Source organism: Chelmon rostratus, chromosome 21 (genome assembly GCF_017976325.1).
Source record: "Chelmon rostratus isolate fCheRos1 chromosome 21, fCheRos1.pri, whole genome shotgun sequence".
Classification (NCBI taxonomy): domain Eukaryota; kingdom Metazoa; phylum Chordata; class Actinopteri; order Chaetodontiformes; family Chaetodontidae; genus Chelmon; species Chelmon rostratus.
Window position 1 is genome coordinate 9,860,566 of NC_055678.1, and position 18,696 is coordinate 9,879,261.

The following is an 18,696-nucleotide window of genomic DNA, read 5'->3' on the forward strand; positions in this document are numbered from 1 at the left end:
GCTTCACAAAGGCAGAATTTATTAAAACAATTGCACTGGATTTTTATATTTTCAAATTGTCTTTGCCTCTCATTATTTTAGAAACAGTATGTTTTTAATGCTTATCATGATGTAATCTGCAGGTTTCAAAGTGACCTGAGTGGCAACATGGTAGTGTCTCTCCTTAAACACGGTGGTTTACCTCCAAAAGCTGAAATTCATTTATTCTGAAGCACCAAAAATATGTGTCCACTTGACAACCTTTTTCACAATGGTTTGCTTCATTAGATACATCATACCATGGGCTTGATGCCTACTTGTGTTTGTTATGGGGCCAATCTACCCATTTTCAAACAGTCCCCTCTACTTCATGTCCTTCTTAGATGCCCTGTTTCAACCTGATAGTCTAGTTTCATAGACAGTGTGACGTCTATGTATATAATCACCCAAGTTATGATTGCCTTAGAACTTCTGAGATGATCTAAGTAAGGCGTTGCAGTAATGGACACTTAAAGTCATGCTACCAAAACCTGCATCATCCCCGTAATGCAAATGGAGTGTATTTGCATTGCATTTTTCAACAGATGTCACTGCATTTCATTACCAGAGCACCTTATCCTTCTGCCCCAACCATCTGTATTCATAATGTATCCCTAAGTCATCCAGTAAGTCCTAGATATGGGTAAGTGCTGGTTCAGAGAGCTCAGGTGTCCACCCCTCCAGACTGGGCTCTTCTCCTCATGTTCAAACCCACATGGGTCTCTGCCAGCAGCAGCTCTCATGGCACATTCCTGGGTCGTGTGCTGGCTCCTGTGATAATTGAAAACGCTCTACTGTTACATTAACTCCAGCTTCCCTCCTCTCCACCCCTCCCGCCAGGGTTGTAGACGGCATCGAAGACAATGGACACACGTTCCATTTCAACGTGGAGCACAGCGGGCCTAAAGCCAGTACAGGAGGCAGCACCCAAGGTAAGCCAAACCGCCACCAGCTGCGAGGGTCACCTGGGTGCCAGATGGCTGGAGGTGAACTCGAGAGTTCAAACAGTGGATACGATGCTGCCGTGGGGAAACGTGAGAGCGCAGAGAACTGAAATGACAGCTAGGTCTCCAAAGAGTCAGAGAACATGTTAAAGGACAAGAGAGGTCAAAGCAGGGTACAGATCATCTGACCTGAGCTCTCACTGATGATCACCCTGGGTTGAATGTCCAGTTCAGTCCAACTGATTTACTTTAGAATAACGAGTGTGTTGACAATAGAGAGGCACAACAGTACAGCGGAGCAATCTAAATACTGAAAGTGGCATTTTTTTTGTAGTTGTTTTTGTTGTTCTAGCCATCCTGCAGCACCTCCCAGTGGATTGCTGTGTTTTGTTTGTGCCTCACTGATTCCACATAGTTGCTAGTGTGGTCTGTTTGCCATCATTCTGGTCATGTCAAAATCCCTCAAACGCTTGTAGGTCCAAACATGCTGGAGCAACATCACATAGTCAAGACACCATAAAGCATTTCTTAAGATATACAGACATACTGTTCGACATAATATCATGAACAATATCCAGCAATAATCTGAAGTGTTGTTATATAACCTTGTAAAATATTCTAAGGTGTTTCTAATATATTATATAATGCAGCGCAGAAGAACTGCACCTTACCAGTTCGATTAACACCTCTCTGACACATTGTCAGCTGATAGATACTATGCATGCATGCACGCACTGTAAATATGGATCCTGAATGTGTAATTGTATCTGGAGTGACACATCAGAATTTTGTTTCTTATTAATTCCAATACATTTTCTCCTAATTTCTCCAGACTCCACAAAGGCTAATGCCAGTCTGCTGCTGGAGACAGAGGAGGTCAGACAGAGCATCAGTCAACTCAACCACAAGGTAAGGTACAACCCCTAACCCAAATTAAAATTGATTGGGCCAAAAATAATGTAGCATCAACTTTGCTCTGTATCCCTCTCATCATCCCTTCTGTCTCCTGTCTGTAAAGCAATTTGAAATGACTGAATATGGAATAAAGTAGGAAATTGATTAATTCATGATAAAGACCAACAAAATAACAGAGACTCATAAGCTTTTCTCATAGATGCATTTCTGCCATCTCATCCAATAACCAGACATGGTACATTTACAGGGAAAAAATATAAAGTGAGATCAACTAGACTCAGTTTCTGCCTTGTAGCTCAGTTTGTCCCTGCACTCTTAATTTGAAAGTAAATACAGCGAAAGCAGGTGCAGCGAAAAGATCCAGATGGGCCCAGGTAGGTGCTGTCTGAAGTCAATATTAATTAATCAGCAGGGCACTCTCTGCAATGCAGAGGATTGTCGGGAGTGCTGACTCAACAATCTCAAGAAAAAAATTCTTTTTTTGATGACAGCTCTACTTGTGGCCCTTTTCTGGCCCTCTTTGCCTTTCGCTTCACTCCCTTATTCCCAGTCTTCTGTCTACTTTCTTGCCTATTTGCGTCAGTTACCTCAGTCTGTGTCCCTCTAGATTTCACTGCTGCGTAGGAAGCTATTTCCTAGAGTCATAGAGGGGATTATAAATTGTTTGGTTCTCTTTTGGGAGGTCATCAGAAAATTACATCTGGACACAAGTCCAGGATTAAACCTTAAATAGAATCTGATTAATTTGTCACTCTGTGCGGAGGACTTAATTGGGCAGAGCTGTTACTTTTTTGTATTTTGAAGCTGTACTTGCCCAATACCACGTTTGCTCAGTATAACACAAGCATATGAAAGTTAGTATAGAATGTTCTCCAGGTCTTTTAATGCCAAGGCTAAACTGTGTGCACTCTCTACCCAGATGGGAACACTAAACCAGGAAGTATCTGAGCTCACCAAGGGCCTGCACCACATGATGCACCTCCTCCAGGCTCACGTATCTGTGCATCACTACAAAGCCTCCCTCCATTCATACCCATATGGCATCCAAATGGTGTCCAGCCCTCCCACAGCCCCCGACACTAGTATGCCCTTCAACTTAGCTTCAACCTACAACCTCCACAATGATCCCGGTAGCCATGAAGGCTACAGCCACCAAAGTGTCCCACACGCTGGCCACTGGAGCTATAGTGCAGCTGCTGAAACCCAAACAGAGAGCCACCACCAGCCTCAATCCTCTAGTCCACCTGCTCACTCCTGTCTCCCCCTCTCTGTAAACTCTGCACCCCGGTTAGGCCCGTGTCATGGCTCTGAGAGCGTGACCACACATCTGTGGACCAGTCCGTCTCTTCTGAGCGTCAGCCCGGGCTTTCAGGGTGGAAGCCCGGGCCTTGAAACTCATGTTGGGCATGAAGACAACAGACCTCTCAGTGCTAGCCCGACCACCATCAGCCAGTCCCAGCCCACTTTGTGCCTGCAGCCTCCCAGCGATAGTGATGAATACTCTTGCCTTTTGTCCAGCGCCCCTACAGGTGCGTCCACACACAGTCTGCTGGACTCATCACCCAGTTCTTACCCCACTCTCTGCCTGCCCTCTGAGTCCCATCTCAACTTATCACAAGCCACACATGAGGACATTTGTGTTCTGATGTCCGCCCCAGCATCTCATACTCTGATACAGGACACCCCCATCTTCCAAATGGAGGACTCACACCCCTCAATCCACCCTTTGTCTGCCTCTCCACCCACATTGCCGGGCCAGCCTCTGGGACCCTCGCTGGATTCAGGATCACTGCGATCGGATGCTCTCGAGCCCCACCTTCCACTGGGCGACCCATCTGCCATAGAACACCCAAGTCTGGAGTGCCTGCTAGGGAACAGGGGCTCCATGGAGAGCAGGGACAGTGAGAGCGTGTCATCACGAAGGTCCAGCATTGGCGTCCAGACTCAGAGCACAGAGCAGTCGTGGTGTCTGGACCTCACAGACTAAACTATTACAGGGGCAGACTCGCTGACGTCACTGCGACTGGAACAAAAGACTGGAGGAGAAAGTGGATTTATTTACATGCAACGTCTGACAGTGTTTAAAGAGACCCTGCTGGAGATTGTCGGTGTGTGCTGTATTTCCCTCTCTTAATTCCTGGGCTCTCATATTTGTCAAACTCCACGCAACTTACACCATTTCTATGCAAAGCATGTCATTTGTGCATTATCTTGGCTTTACTGAAGTGTGTCTTTTAAAAAAAAGAAGCTCCACAGCAGTGGGTTCCAGTATATACTGTATATTTTTTCCAACATCCTCAGAGCAATTTGCAGTTGATAAAATCTATTACCTCCTTGCATGGTAAAGTTGTTTATTCTTTTTCCTAAGGAAAAGGTTTCCAAATCAATGTGTAAGCATTCTACATGACAACTTGCTGATTGTGTTCACAGATACTGTATTTGAGAGGCAGACAGGTCGGAGCGGTTGGATGTTTTAATGTACCGAGGAACAAAAATGACACATGCTTCACCTAGAGTAGAGTATGTGCATCACACGGCATAGATTGTTTATTGTTTTGAATTGAATGTTTTTCTAGGTTCAGCGTTTTTTATCTGTGAGTTCTTCTTAATAACCAAACTCTACTGATCACTACACAGTACATAAAGTTTGATTTCAGTTCAGTTCATCTCCAGTTTTAAGCTCTCCTGAAGTCCTTCTGGAAATGTGAATACATTTCCTATTTTCGTTTCACCAAAGCATTAAAGGTAGCGCTGTCGAGTAGGTTTAATTGCTCTTTCCACAAAAAAACTTACTAAAGCTTGAAAAATTCTTTCTCAAGGATCTACACTTCTGTAAGCACAACATAGCTGCTGATAATGAAACATAAATGAACATACGTATTTAGATGAAAAGTGGGTCCCATGAAATATTTAGTACTCTCATTAATTTACAAAATATGAATGCCTCCTGGGATGAAGAGCATTAAATCATGATACTCACACAATATTGAGAGTATTCAGGAACTTTGATCTTTTTGAATGAATATCTCCTTGGCTGACAAAATAAAGTATCCAGAAATGTATGACGGTGTCTTTTACTGTGGTGTCACACTTGATGTATGTCATTTTTTTTCTGAGGAAGAAACATGTCAGAATAAATAATATATACTATGAATGACTGCTTAGTTGCAATAGATCATCTTGTCAGTCAGAAATATTCCTTAAATGTCCAATAATTAATATCAAAGCGATTTAAAACACTGGACTGACTGACCGATTCCTGTGCATTCATAAAGGTTATGATTTAATTGGGTTTGAGAGGTTGCTGTTTATGTTTCCCAAACCCCAAAGTATTGTTTCATACATGCATGATTTTAGTGTTTCCAATGGCGGGTTATTAAAGTGTCATAACCTGAGAAAAGCTGAGATAGTTGTAGTCGATAAGTACAAATGTAAATTTGAGTCCACACTTGCTTGTGTGCCACTTTTGGGGAAAATAAAGACTCAAAAATCAATTGAAATGAAATGAAAGTATAATTTCATCGTATAATCTTCCATGTGTAGTGGTTTTGAGTGTTATGATTTTACAATAAATCTGTTCAAGGTTTATTTCTGATTATACTACATTAACCAAAGCTTGAAGGAGATATTTTGTCATTACTGGGAGATTATTACTGTTGTGGCTTTCTTTATACTTCATAACAGAGCTAGGCCATAACATGTGTTCTGGCGTCATTTAGACAATTAAAAGGGAAGCTGTGTCAACTCAGCGTCCACATTGTGTCGAGCTCCACTTGAATTTGGTTTTTAGGCTTCATCCACTGCACCCATGTGAAACTTATTCACACTGAAAAGCCAATCTTATAGAGCCGCTGCTGCCAAATTCGAAAGGATTGCGTCTTTTAATTAAATTATTAACATAACCTCAAATGTACTTGCTGCACAGTCACTAGGAGGATTGGTTTCTTTAAAAAAAAAAAAAAAAAAGAAGAGGATTTGCAGCTGTTGTTTCTCTCATCAGTGGCTGTGAATTCAACAAGTTTTCGGTTAATCCTTTTTTTTTTATTTGTGCTGATCTGTCTTGACTCTCTCAATCCGATTATATAAGTGAAAGTACAGTATCTTTCATGTATTTGTTGAGAGGGACAAGAAACAGCAACAGCTTCAGCATTCCTGATCAGTGTCCATGATTGTTAACTCCTATATGTGCATTTCATTCATGCAGTTTAATGGTTTCATTACACACAGAAGTAAAAGAAAAGAACATTGATGATTCATGTAAATATTGAGTTTGAGTCATGTTTGAGTCATGTCCTCTGGCTCAGTTTTATACAGGCCTCTTGTGTCAACAAAGCGGCTTCCTATCAGAAAACAGGCACATAAAGCACAGCCTGTGATCAATAAAGAGCTTATTGATGATTATTACAAGACTCAATTTAGCAAGGAGTTTACTTGAAAGCTAAAACATCTGGTAGAAAACAAATAAGAAAACATCTCAATTATTAGCTCATACTTTCAAAGCTGTTTCAGCAGGTTAGGCTTAGGTCACTTACTTATGACAAATAGATGACAATATTGAGAACATTAGTAGTAGTCTTGATATGTTTGTGTTTTGACGATGTTCCTATCTGTAGGGTTAATGATCTTCCACACCTTACTGTGCGACAAGAAAAGATTTGTATACTTTTGAATCCATGGGGTCATAGTGGATCCAGGTCTGTCAGAACTCATATGTAGATTATGACAATGCTCCCTGCTAATTACAGCATTTGATTTCTGCTTTACTCAGACAGACAGTGGTGTAAACGCGACACTTTGAAAACATGGGGACTGTGATTCCTGTTATTCTGGTATTGTTGGTTGTCAGCCAGGGTGAGTTAAGGTCCAGGAAGCACAACAAACCTTTACAGGATTAATGATCTTCCACGCCTTATTGTGCGTTTCCTTTAAGAGTGTGTTTTCCCAGCAGCCGTGTGTCCTTGATGAGATCTCTCTGTCAGGAAAACCCAGATGACGATTTCAACAGTTTTTAAAATACACTGAATACGCAACAGCACTGAAAAATTTCGTAACAAGAGTGGATAAAAAGGAAGCCAGGGTACCAGCGCTCCACAAGCACAGTTCATCTGGTTGGTTCAGGTGGGATATGTTTAACGTTTTGATTATGTGGATATGTGGATGGACAGTGTGGTGCCTGATCTTCTCACACTTCTCCTTCTCTTCTTTCATGCAGGGACTTGCAGAGAGGTGACATTGTGAAAACATGAAGACTGTGATTCTCGCTCTCTTTGTATTGCTGGCTGTCAGCCAGAGTGAGTTCACCTGCAGACCTGCCGCCTATTTCAGCTCAATTAAGATGAAACTGCACGGTTAGTTTGACTTCTTCCCTTTTTTTCCCCTCCAGGTGAAGCGTTGAAGTGTTACTGTGGAGGCTTGAAGCACTGCTCGAGCCCCGTGGTGACCTGCTACGATTCAAACAGCGTCTGTGCCAGCGTCATCATTTATGCTGGATCCGGTAAGTGTTTGAGTCTTCACGAAGACACACAGAACTCACAGAGTAAATACTCCTCCTAACGATCCACTCTGTCTCTTTCCATGTTTCCACAGCGGTCAGCAACTTCAAGGGTTGCATGACGTCCACTCAATGCATGATGCTGAATCGTCCAGGGATCTCAACTGCCAGATGCTGCAGTTTTGACCAGTGCAACAGATAAATGAGCGCCATCGTCCTGCCTGTCAACACATCCTCTGATAAATGAATGTTCTGCTGCCATGACGTGTGTATTCTGGTATTATTATATTAAAGGTGTTTCAAATATTGCTGTTTAAGTTTCCTTATATTTAAGGATCTTTCCTCATTTTTGCACCATCTGTTGTTGTTATTCTAATAAAATGAGGAAGTATAGAATAAACAGTGCTAAAGTAAGATTGTGCTTTACTGTGGTAGAAAATACTCACAGCTCAATTACTCAGACTGTTTAAAGCTAGCATTAGCATTCACTCTGTTGTTTTGTACAAACATGACATTGTTTAATCTGCTGGTGAATCAATGAGGTCATAGTGGGTTTCCCAACATCCATGTCTGACCTGGATAAGTACCTGTGAATAAAAGCCAGCAGACAGTTCTACAGTTAATTATACTCTGGATTTGCATCAATCGCTGAACAAGTCCAGATAAAAACTCTGTCAGACAGTTTACCAGCTTGGGATCTTTAAGTTCTTCAATATGTGGAGTATGACAGTGTTCCCAGCAAGGTATGGTTGCTGGTTTTGATTTCTCTTGCTTTACTCAAACTATAAACTGCATTCATTAAACAAGTAAAAATAAAGCAATAGATGCGGTGTGATATAGGATGTGTGGCACTTCATCACATTTCTCCAGTGAAAGGGCAACATTTATCATGTTTTTTCCACACTGGGTCACTGTTGAGCGCACTTTCATATTTCATCTATCACAGGAGCATTCGAGAGGGCACTTTTGCACCGTTTCGCAGTTCATCAGCACAAGTACTCAGATCCTTTACTTAAGTCAAAGCAGCAACACCACAGTGTGAATATACTCTGCTATTAGTGAAAGTCTTGCATAGTAAGAACTAATTTTCATGTCACTGATCCAAATGCAGGGTTTTTCACTTGTTTAGCCTGATGAGTCCTTTGTTTCAGGTCTGTGTTATAGCAGGACCTATTGAGCAATGATTTTACAGTGAAATACCACTCAAATTACTCAAATGTTTTATTTTACAAACATGACAACAAAAGAATTTGTATACTTTTGAATCCATGGGGTCGTAGTGGATCCAGGTCTGGTCCTGTAATAAGTATAATTCAGTGTATTAAAAATACACTGAATTATTGATTGCTTAGCAAGTCCAGATGAAAAGGAAGCTGGCAGCACATGTGTTTGGTGTCAGAACTCATATGTAGATTATGACAATGCTCCCTGCTAATTACAGCATTTGATTTCTGCTTTACTCAGACAGACAGTGGTGTAAACGCGACAATGTGAAAACATGGGGACTGTGATTCCTGTTATTCTGGTATTGTTGGTTGTCAGCCAGGGTGAGTTAATGTCCAGGAAGCACAACAGACCTGCAATGTGTTTGATCAAAGTTGAATGATATCCTAATCAAAACCAGCCAGGTGGAGCAACAGTGTAAATTATTATGTTCCCAGTGTGTCTGTTGAGTGGATTTTATAGCTAAAAGTCACATTTTGGCAGTGAAAATTCAGCACTAGTTTGAATAGAACAACTGGATATGATTTTGTTTTTCCTTTTCTAGGTGAAGCCTGACATGTAACTATAACTGATACATGAGCATCATGCAACACATTTTCGGCTCATATGTTGTGTATGTTAGCATCATCAAAATAAAGATCAGTTTTGTCATATTTGTCCATTTTCATTCTTTTTAAAAAAAATGGTTTTCCAAAACAGCATGAATCTAACTGTTGGCGTGATTACAGCTTCATATTTAAGGATTGGCGTTTAATGTGAAAATGTAACAGGTACAGTCACATTTTTAAATAGCCTTTAGTGTGTTTTCAACTAAATCATCACCTTTTGTGCACACATTTTGAAGAATGTCAAAAAAAAACAAAAACCCTGAAAACACTGAAGGCCCTGCACATCCATGTCACACCCACACAGATCATTTTAATTGATTCATCTCCCTGACTCCCTGAGAAAAGGATGGTATAATAATAATAATAATAATAATAATAAGCTTTGAAATTATTCATCATCCATTTATTTACAGGGTCAACACATGAGGTGGAGGAGTTGCACTCAGTGACAGTCTTGCCAGCTCAGTTAATGTAACACAAGCAACCTGAAAAGATTGCGAGGTGCATGCTTTTTCCAACTACTTACTGGTGAGGAATCTCTGATCTAATCACACAGGTTCTTTTTCTCTTTCTCATTGCACCACCTTGTGGTACTGTAGATGAGATGCTGAAATGACTGTTAAGAGAGGAAAGCCATATTGTGGATTTCACTGTGTTGTTTCAGCATGTGATTAGAAGTGATGATGTAATAATGATAATCCATAAAAAGAGTTCTTTTTTCAATTTCCTGTTCACAAATACTGGCAATGCATTTGCATAAATGAAGAGCTTGTAGTCTCAAAGGCAAATAAGATAATTAATTGATGAAAAATGCTGAAATAATTACAACATAAAACCTTGATAAAAAAAATGCAAAAACAGTCTGCGTGTAATGCATACTGTCATCTGTCCACATAATCTTTACGTTCACATAACATTTATGCTTCTAAGAGATTTAAAGTAAAGTCTCAAATCATTTTCAAAAGCTGAAAAAAAAGATCAACCTTTAAATATCTGAATTTATATGTGTAATTCAGCAACCACCACACCTTTTCTACACAAGTATTCAAATGTTTGGGGTTTTCATGAATAATTCATTTGATTTTAGCATATCATCAGGAAACATCAGGAAACTACCCGTTTCATGTCAAAATGTCAGAAAATATTAATCACACCCTAAATTTAAAAAGTCATTATAAAACAACTGTGATTCGCTCTGCTCCTGACAGCCCACTATTCGGCCATTTGATTGGTTGTGATGTTGCATCACATGACAGATGAATCCAGGAAGTATTTTGGTTTCACAAGGCGGAAGCGTATAATTTACTGAAGCTGAACGTGTTTTAGGAGAAAACGTTGTTAACGAGGAACAACGCGGTTAGAGGGGATATTCACAAGGCGGAGTGGATATTGCCTTTCGTTGTTGGTAAGAACACCAGCGTGTTATTTGTCTCCTTTTAGCATTTTTTCTTGTTAGCCGAGGTTAGCCTTGCTAACTCGCCTCGTAGCTAACTTCCAGCTGGTTCTGTTTTTGTCTGGTTGGACGGTCAAAGTTAAACAGCAAACAACAGCTTCAGCCGGTTTTCTGATGTAATCCATTTTTTCGCCGTTGTGTTTTTAGCTATTCTCTAGGCTTTGGTTAATAGAATGTGATGTACAAAAAGAGGACAGTTAAAAGCTGGCGAGACATTATAATGAAAGCTGTATGTCAAGTCAGTTCACGTTATATAATCAACTTTAAAAGTGTTTCTTGTGTTTTCACTGTGCACAGTCAACATTAGCGGCGACCTGATCATCTAACTCCTAGCTATGTCGTTTAAAGTCATTATTACTAATTAGGTTAGAAGGTGACTGATGGTAAAAGACTCACTGTCATGAAGAGTGACACGAAATAAAAGTTGTTGCATTTTTTTATTTCTCTATTGAAATCAGAATTAATGGGGCTGCAATTAACGTCTTTTTGTCCACTATCTAATAGTCGACAGATTACTTTCTCGGTTAATTAATTAACCGTTTTGTCATAAATTTTCACAAAGTAGTAAAAAATAACCACGCTGATTTCCCAAACCCCAAAGTGCCATCTTCAGAGTTTTTCTTTCATTAGTCCAAAATCCCCCAAATTTACAGTTGACCTATTTCCAGTTTCATGTGTGAGACAGAAAAGCAGCAAATCCTCACATTTAACAAACTGGAACAAGGTCATGATTTTTTTTTCTTTCTTCAAAAATGAGCATTAATCAGTTGGCAAAACAAGTTGTCTTTTGTCAGTTAATTGAGTAATCAATCAACTGATCCATTCAGTTCTAAAAATAAATGATACTTTTTTATAATAGAATTACAAATAATCCTTTGTTTCATATAACAAACTGAACATCTTTTTGCTTTAAAACTCAAATAAAACAACATTCACTCGATTAATTATCAGTATTCAGCAGATTGTTAATATGAAAATATTTGAAAATAGCTTGTAATTGCAGCCTTCACAGGTAAAATATAAGGAATGCTTGAAATTAATAGATATGACCATTCCTTTGATGAAATGATCAAAAATCAGATATCTATTTGAAATACGATTTGCAGCATGGAAAACTCTAATTTAGTTTTGTGTAGGTGTTCTCAGAAGTACAGACACGTACTGATTTTCCATGTTTTTATTTTTCAAGGTAGACTGGGTCACTTGGGTCACTCCATCACTGCCCACCCGATCCGGTTCTTCCCACTGGGAGTTTGGTTTCTGACCACGCTCACCATCAGTGCCTGTGTGTCCACCTCAGCGCCCGTCTTCCCACCTCGTAAACCTGTAGTTTCAGCCCATCTCTGGCCATCTGATCAGTTGCTGTCTCTGTCAATGGCTGGGCGCGGTGGAGGAGCAACCAGGCCAAATGGTGCCACAGTAGCAAACAAAATCTGCCAGTTCAAACTGGTGCTGCTGGGGGAGTCAGCTGTGGGCAAGTCCAGCTTAGTGCTGCGCTTTGTCAAAGGCCAGTTTCATGAATTCCAGGAGAGCACCATTGGAGGTAGGAGACAAATACATGTTTCTAGACTTTTGAAGGTTTGTTTTTTTTGGTGTCTCAGTAGGTAGATTGTTGCTATGTGTACTTACGGAATATTGTTTAAACTTGATCAATACTAGTGCCAATACAATACCTAAGAAATATAAAAACATGTGAACACATTTTCATTTATTCCATCAATGTACACTTTCTTCTTGTGTTGGGAGAGTACCTACTCTGAAATAGGAGCCAAAATAGTCACTCAAAACAGCGTTTTAGGAGCAACGACTGTTCCACTTCTTGCAGTGCAGACATAGTTAAAAGGGGTTATTGTGAGTCTGTTCTGAACTGTGAAAAATTTCCTCAGCACCCGAAGGTGCCTTGTGTACTCTTGATACTTGGGGTTACACTCACATTTTGGTGGCTATTAAAAAAGTATTGAGGCTTGATAATAAGCCACACTGTAGGTGCAGTCCACTAAATAAAACCTTGGACCAATATTTTGCAAGTTAGGGCCTTTGTTCCATTTCTCGTTCAATGTGTGCAACATTGCACTAATACTAAAAAGGTCTACAGACTGTAAACATTAGTCTGTTGTGGTAATTAGAGCCTAAGAAAATTAATTAAATAAAAAAAATCTTTTTTTAGGTCTTAAAATGCTTTGCATCAAGTAATGTAACATGTGTGAAATAGTGATCTCGATGTAAAGGTCCTCTTACTAGCTTTTGGTGAAGCTTTCAACCACATGTGGACCTTCAAGTTGAGTTTATATTTTCACACATATTGTTCCCAAGGTGAAGAATGAACATCCATGCTCAAAAGAAATTTAATTAAATGTATTATTTACTGTTTGATCACACATCCCTGAGGCACTTAAGCACTTAATGCGTGCATGAAGAGGATCTTCCAGAAGGATGGACTTTGGACTAATACATCATTATTCTGCTGATCTTCGTCCTGTCCTGTTCTCCTCAGCTGCCTTCCTCACTCAGACTGTCTGCCTGGACGACACCACTGTGAAGTTTGAGATCTGGGACACAGCAGGTCAGGAGCGCTACCACAGCCTGGCTCCAATGTACTACAGAGGCGCTCAGGCGGCCATCGTGGTCTACGATATTACCAACACAGTAGGTTTCACCTGCAGGGCAGCAAGAGCGGACAGAGTCTCATCAGACAGTAGCAATATGACGAACTGAGACGGGCTGTTGCTTAAGAAGTTTCATCGTTACTTTTAGTTGTACTTTAATATTTTTTCTGTATTTTTGATCTTGACATTGAAAGACTGCCAAGTCAGAAATTTTATGCAGAACTATGTTAGTAAAAAGGTTATTTTGTTTGTTTTGGAGCAACAATCCAAAAATTATTTGAGGATGCAAGCTCTCCAATCTTAGGCCCTATGTTTAAAATGTTGTCATACGTCTATGTTGTAGTCTAAAATTAGACCTGTAGGTGTTCAGACTTGTGGGTGTTTTAAGGTCACGTCTTGTGGTCAGGTGTTGGTCAACCACTTCTAAATGTGTACATGCTGTAAAGTGAAAATGTTCCACCATGGTTAAATGTAGCTGTCATGTGAATGCACCAGGTGAGAGGAATATTGATGAAGTTTGTTGCTCGTTTAGGACACTTTTGCACGAGCGAAAAACTGGGTGAAGGAGCTGCAGAGACAAGCCAGTCCCAACATAGTGATCGCTCTGGCTGGAAACAAGGCGGACATTGCAAACAAGAGAGCTGTAGAGCTTCAGGTATGAAACGTAAATCAACTGTGCAGGTACAGGAAAGTGATTTTAGATATTCTAAGCCCTATTCTGGATTTATGATATCATACATATCATATTAAACTTGTCAGTTCGGTAAATGTCTAATATTTTCCTCAATGTCGAAATTATGTTCACAGGAGGCACAAGCATATGCTGATGACAACAATCTACTCTTCATGGAGACCTCAGCCAAGACTGCCATGAATGTCAATGAAATTTTCATGGCTATTGGTAAGTGCGTCAGTCTGTTGAGTCAAATGTCCCTTACCACTCCTGCCACAGATTAATATTTCAGGCAACAGCTTAGTTTACTGCCCCCTCACTTCTGCAAAAACGTTGATTTACACACAAATTTCAAGACAAGAAAACTGACACGCCTTTCCTGAAGAAAAGACAGCGGATAAACAATCGGAACAGTATGCTGCTGTCTGAGGGAAAAATAATTTGTGCTCTTTAATAATTAATCATGTGCACAGTTCACACATCTGTGGGCTTGATTTAATAACTTGTGTGCAACATATGCAATCTGACATATATCTGCACTGCTTCATCCAAAATCAAAAGAAAACAAGTTGCTCAGATCTGAAAGAGCCACTTGGGTCTAAGAGATTTCAGGTGAACATGGAATACTGAAAATACAGCATCTATAGGCACAGCTGCTAGCCTGCTGCTAACACTCTGGGTGATCCACATTAACTGACCTGAGCAGCCACGACAACCTGTAACTTTAGTTCAAACTGCTACAATAACTTGACATTAATTACAGCAGGGCTGCAACTAACGATTCTTTTAATTGTCGATTAACCTGCTGATTATTTTTACGATGAATTGATTAATCCTTGAGTCAAAAAAATGTCAACAGTCGGTAAACAGTTTGTTTGCAAATGATTGCATTCTGTTTTTATTCGTTTTATGCAGTGTCCGAGCTTTGTTGGAATTAGGGTTGTAGTTAACAGTGTAGCAAAGGCAGGAAACACAGGCAGAGAGAGGAGGAGGTTATAACATACAGCAAGGGTCAGTCAGACCGGGAATGTAGTCCACGTCTTCAACATCCTGCTGTCAGCTAATTAACTAATTCAGTAGCACAAATTAATAATTAGTTCACACAAATTATTTTATTTTCCATGACACTTACTGGACTCCATAGAAAGGCACCTCTCATTTCACCTTTCATTGAGTTGACTAGCGTAACCTTTGTTTTGTATGATGTAACTCTCCACATTGAAACATCTGCGCTCCTGTCCCTGCAGCCAAGAAGCTACCGAAGAACGATCCTCAGGGCGGATCTGGACCAGGGGGCCGGACCAGGACAGGAGTGGATCTACAAGAAGCTGCTCCTCAGGGGCGCAGCAGCCAGTGCTGCGGCGGGTCCAATTAGCAAGTACAACACAGTGAACTTAGTGAGCGAGCCCTGAACATCGATTTAAGGACAGCACGTAGCTAAAACCCAGAGAGGCAGGAGAGGGCAGAGCCACTCGCCACCCCTGCACTTAAACTGAGATTACAGATGAGATTATCTGGATCCTCTTTGATTTACGGAACATTTGTTTTTTTTTTAAAGAATCATAAGCTAGAGGGAATTCCCAAGATCCCTCACTTCTCTTCTGTCTTTCCCCCGTGTATCTATCTACCTCCCTGCTCATCTTCAGCCTCTGTCTCAGTTGATTGATTCTGTCTTAAATCTTCTTCTTTTTTTTTTTTTGAAGGGTAATGCTCAATTCTTTTGCCATTTTCCCTTTGTTTAAGTGTGTGTGTGTCTGTGTGTGTGTGTGTCTGTGTTATGTATGTGTATGCATTTAATCCATACACATACATGTGGCAGTTTACTTTTTTACTCTTGTCATTTCCCTCTACATTGATCATCATTATGAAAGATACAAATACCCAGCTGTTAATGCTGTAATTGCAAATGACAGAGCAATTAATCTTAAGGATTTTTGTCGTACTGCGATTTAGATTGCAGCATTTTGTTGTTTCTAGGGACCTGGACATGACGCATCGATACGAAATATTGTAGACTTTGCTTATTGAAGCTGGTCATGATTAATAGGCTACACATCTGAAGATGTTTCTGAACCGTGCAACAAATGCAGTTGTTTGCATTCATTGTGTATTGATACCTGTAACACCAGAGAGTTGTTAGCCTTTTTTAAAAAAGAAATGTGAAAATAACTTGTAAATCTAAAAAGTAATAAATAACATGCAAGATTCATTTTGTTTTGAGTTGTGCAGTGGTATGGTGTTGCATTGGAGGACATTTCCAGTGATTATTTGCATTGGGTGTTTTTATTTGCGGCCTCGTGGGTTTAAACCATACTGGCCTGGTTTGGTGGCAAGACTTATTGTAAAAGAAAAAATGTGTGTTTACTCAATCTGGCTGGCTCAAACAGTAAGAACAAGCTACTTTAATTAGATGTATTGTTTTGCTAAATACACATTTGATGATCTATAATGTCCTTGTTTGCCAGCTGATTTAGAGATTCGTCCTGCCTGAACTCCAAGGAGCACCAAGGGGCTTTAACACAGTCTGAAGTTTGGTACAAGTAGACAGCAAGTTTCGACTGAATACACTGATCTGGAGCAAAGGCGTTTCTGTCCACTGTTTTAGCGCCATTTTATTCATACAGCTTTGTTGCATGATGGAAACAAAATAAGCATGATTAAATGGGCAAATGCTTAGAAGAGATCCATAATAAAGTTAATAAGAAATGTCTGCGTCAGATATTTGGCCAAATGTTCTGCAATGCAAAGTAGAAAAGTCTAAAATGTACATTTGTGAGCCCCTGAAATAATCAGAAACCGCATCAGTAAACATTCCCAACCACTAGATGGCAGCATCAGGCTTGAATCCAGTTTCAAAGAGACATCTGGGTCCTCTTGAATGGATTTGTGACCGTTAATTTATATGTGGTCAGTATTTCCTACTAATTAAGAAAGCAAATTAGTTCTCTTGAAACAGTTAGTGGATTAAACAATTTGTGACTGATGTAAAATTAATCTATTTTGATAACTGATTTAACATCAAAGTCATATGTCGAGCGAAAATGTCAAACAGTGTTTGTGTGTAATGCAGAGTATTGTGGTAGAGCCTTTGGTTAAAATATTACCATATTTAAGTGAAGGAAAGGACAAACTCAGCCACGGTTTAATGGCTTGAAGACATTTTGTACACAGCCGTTGTTTGGATTTGCATGCATATCCATATGTGTGTATGTGTGGAAGAGTACAGTGTGTAGATTGGCTATGCAAAAAGCCATTACTGGCAAAGTGAGGAGAAAAATGCTGGCATGGTAATCGTGTGCTTCACATGTGCCCACCTGATTATTCTACAGCTTGTTTTAACGCAGCCTTTCTCTGGGTTAATGCAGCAGCTCACTTTGTTGTGATGAACAGTAGGTGACCTCTTAATAGAGGTGCCTGAAACTCTTTGAGGTTTTAAGTCTGTTAGTTTAAGACTGTATGATATGTTAAATGGAATCCATGCAGCAGAGGCGCTCTGAGTCTGTTAAGATTTCAGAAATGTGTTTGTCGCTGTGGTCTGAGCGTTTGAGGATGCAAACTGTCAAGTAGGGAAAATTCTGTGACCATAGATTCACTCATGTAGGTTTCTTTGGTGCACCTTGCTAAAACTAATGCAGTCTTGGGCAAAAATGCCATACATCATCATGCATGAAGGTTAAAATGTTCAATTATTGTTAAGAATTGATTCAGATGTTGATTCGATTTAATGGCCCTTTGGGAGGCTCATGTTTGTGCTGCTGTCGTCTTGTGTTGTACACAAGTTATGCAGTGGATAATGTTGATTGTTTAGCACAATAAATGGTCAGTAGCAGTATAGAGACGTGATGTGAAACACTCTATTTTAAAGCAAGATGTTGGCCGAGTTTCCATCCACATTCAGCAAAACATTTGAAACAAATTTCCAGTAAATCAGCAAAAGAAAATGTAAATTAGCGCGTGTTTCCTGCTTTCACGTGAATATTTGGCACTGGGCGTATTGAGAAACAGTTAATTCTCCAGTCATCTTACTGACAAAGTCAGCTTCTTTGCGTTCTTTTTGACTTTTTTCAAATTTCCTGTTCTTTTTCTCTTTCATAAATTGAAAATGCACATTAAAGCAGATGGATGGAAAGAAAATAAATGGCACTAAAATGCATATTTCCTCAATTCAACACACTCAGAGGTTTTGCTGATACAACCTCTCTTGGTCTGGTATGACCAGTAGCTCATCACACTGGCTAATGTTAGCTAATAAATTTAGACTTTTAAGCTGTGTTACTGAGTGTGTCCACTGATTGGATGACTCCCCTCTACTACTGCTACTGTTACACTGTGTTTTAGCATTTACCATTATCTCGTAATTGTCACTTGAGACCACAGTGATTGCTGATCAGTAAACGTTACACAGTCTCGCGTCATGAAACACTTCCATCGGATAACAAATTCCTCGTTATGTGTCGCTCTGGGTGTGAATTATTTATACATTCACACCCAACTAGCAAATCCAAACAAGAAGTCAAGCGTAAGATTTTTTTTTTTTTGAATGGATTCATTCAAGTTTTACCCAGAGACAGGAAATACTAATGCAGGAATACGTCTGCCTTTAAAGGTTTCTTTGTTTTCCACTCGCAGTTACAGCACGTTTAAGTTTGTTCTGTTGGTCTGACCCTCCGTGAAAACATGTAAAAATAAAACTACTACCAAGTAAAGATTTTTACACCAGATGAAATGGTGTAAACTGTTTTTCAGGCTGACAGCATCGCTATT

General features: G+C 39.9%; 2 protein-coding genes across 3 annotated transcripts in view; both read left to right on the forward strand.

The window, feature by feature from the left end:
- Positions 1 to 4,908, forward strand: part of kcnh4b (potassium voltage-gated channel, subfamily H (eag-related), member 4b) — a 34,553-nt gene extending 29,645 nt beyond the window's left edge. The window contains exons 14-17 of the mRNA XM_041962226.1: positions 859 to 950; positions 1,795 to 1,871; positions 2,797 to 2,959; positions 3,020 to 4,908. Of these exons, the coding sequence (XP_041818160.1) occupies positions 859 to 950; positions 1,795 to 1,871; positions 2,797 to 2,959; positions 3,020 to 3,864 (1,177 nt within the window). The 3' untranslated portion in view covers positions 3,865 to 4,908. The remainder of the gene's footprint in view (positions 1 to 858; positions 951 to 1,794; positions 1,872 to 2,796; positions 2,960 to 3,019) is intronic.
- Positions 4,909 to 10,469: 5,561 nt separating this feature from the next.
- LOC121624784 (ras-related protein Rab-5C-like) lies at positions 10,470 to 18,429 on the forward strand. 2 transcript variants are annotated; one of them, XM_041962675.1, is made up of 6 exons: positions 10,470 to 10,605; positions 11,843 to 12,196; positions 13,148 to 13,299; positions 13,792 to 13,914; positions 14,067 to 14,160; positions 15,180 to 18,429. In XM_041962675.1, exons 2-6 carry the CDS (start codon positions 12,028 to 12,030, stop codon positions 15,305 to 15,307), a joined length of 666 nt encoding a protein of 221 aa, XP_041818609.1. In that variant the 5' UTR covers positions 10,470 to 10,605; positions 11,843 to 12,027; the 3' UTR covers positions 15,308 to 18,429. The 2 variants fall into 2 exon arrangements, with proteins under 2 accessions (XP_041818609.1, XP_041818608.1); XM_041962674.1 differs by having other exon boundaries at positions 10,477 to 10,605; positions 11,847 to 12,196.
- Positions 18,430 to 18,696: the final 267 nt, after the last annotated feature.

Excerpts from the sequence above, each read along its gene's own strand:
- LOC121624784 (XM_041962675.1), top strand. The coding sequence starts at position 12,028 with ATGGCTGGGCGCGGTGGAGGAGCAACCAGGCCAAATGGTGCCACAGTA. Across the intron at positions 12,197-13,147 it reads CCAGGAGAGCACCATTGGAG|CTGCCTTCCTCACTCAGACT; the intron begins GTAGGAGACAAA and ends TGTTCTCCTCAG. Across the intron at positions 13,300-13,791 it reads TCTACGATATTACCAACACA|GACACTTTTGCACGAGCGAA; the intron begins GTAGGTTTCACC and ends TTGCTCGTTTAG.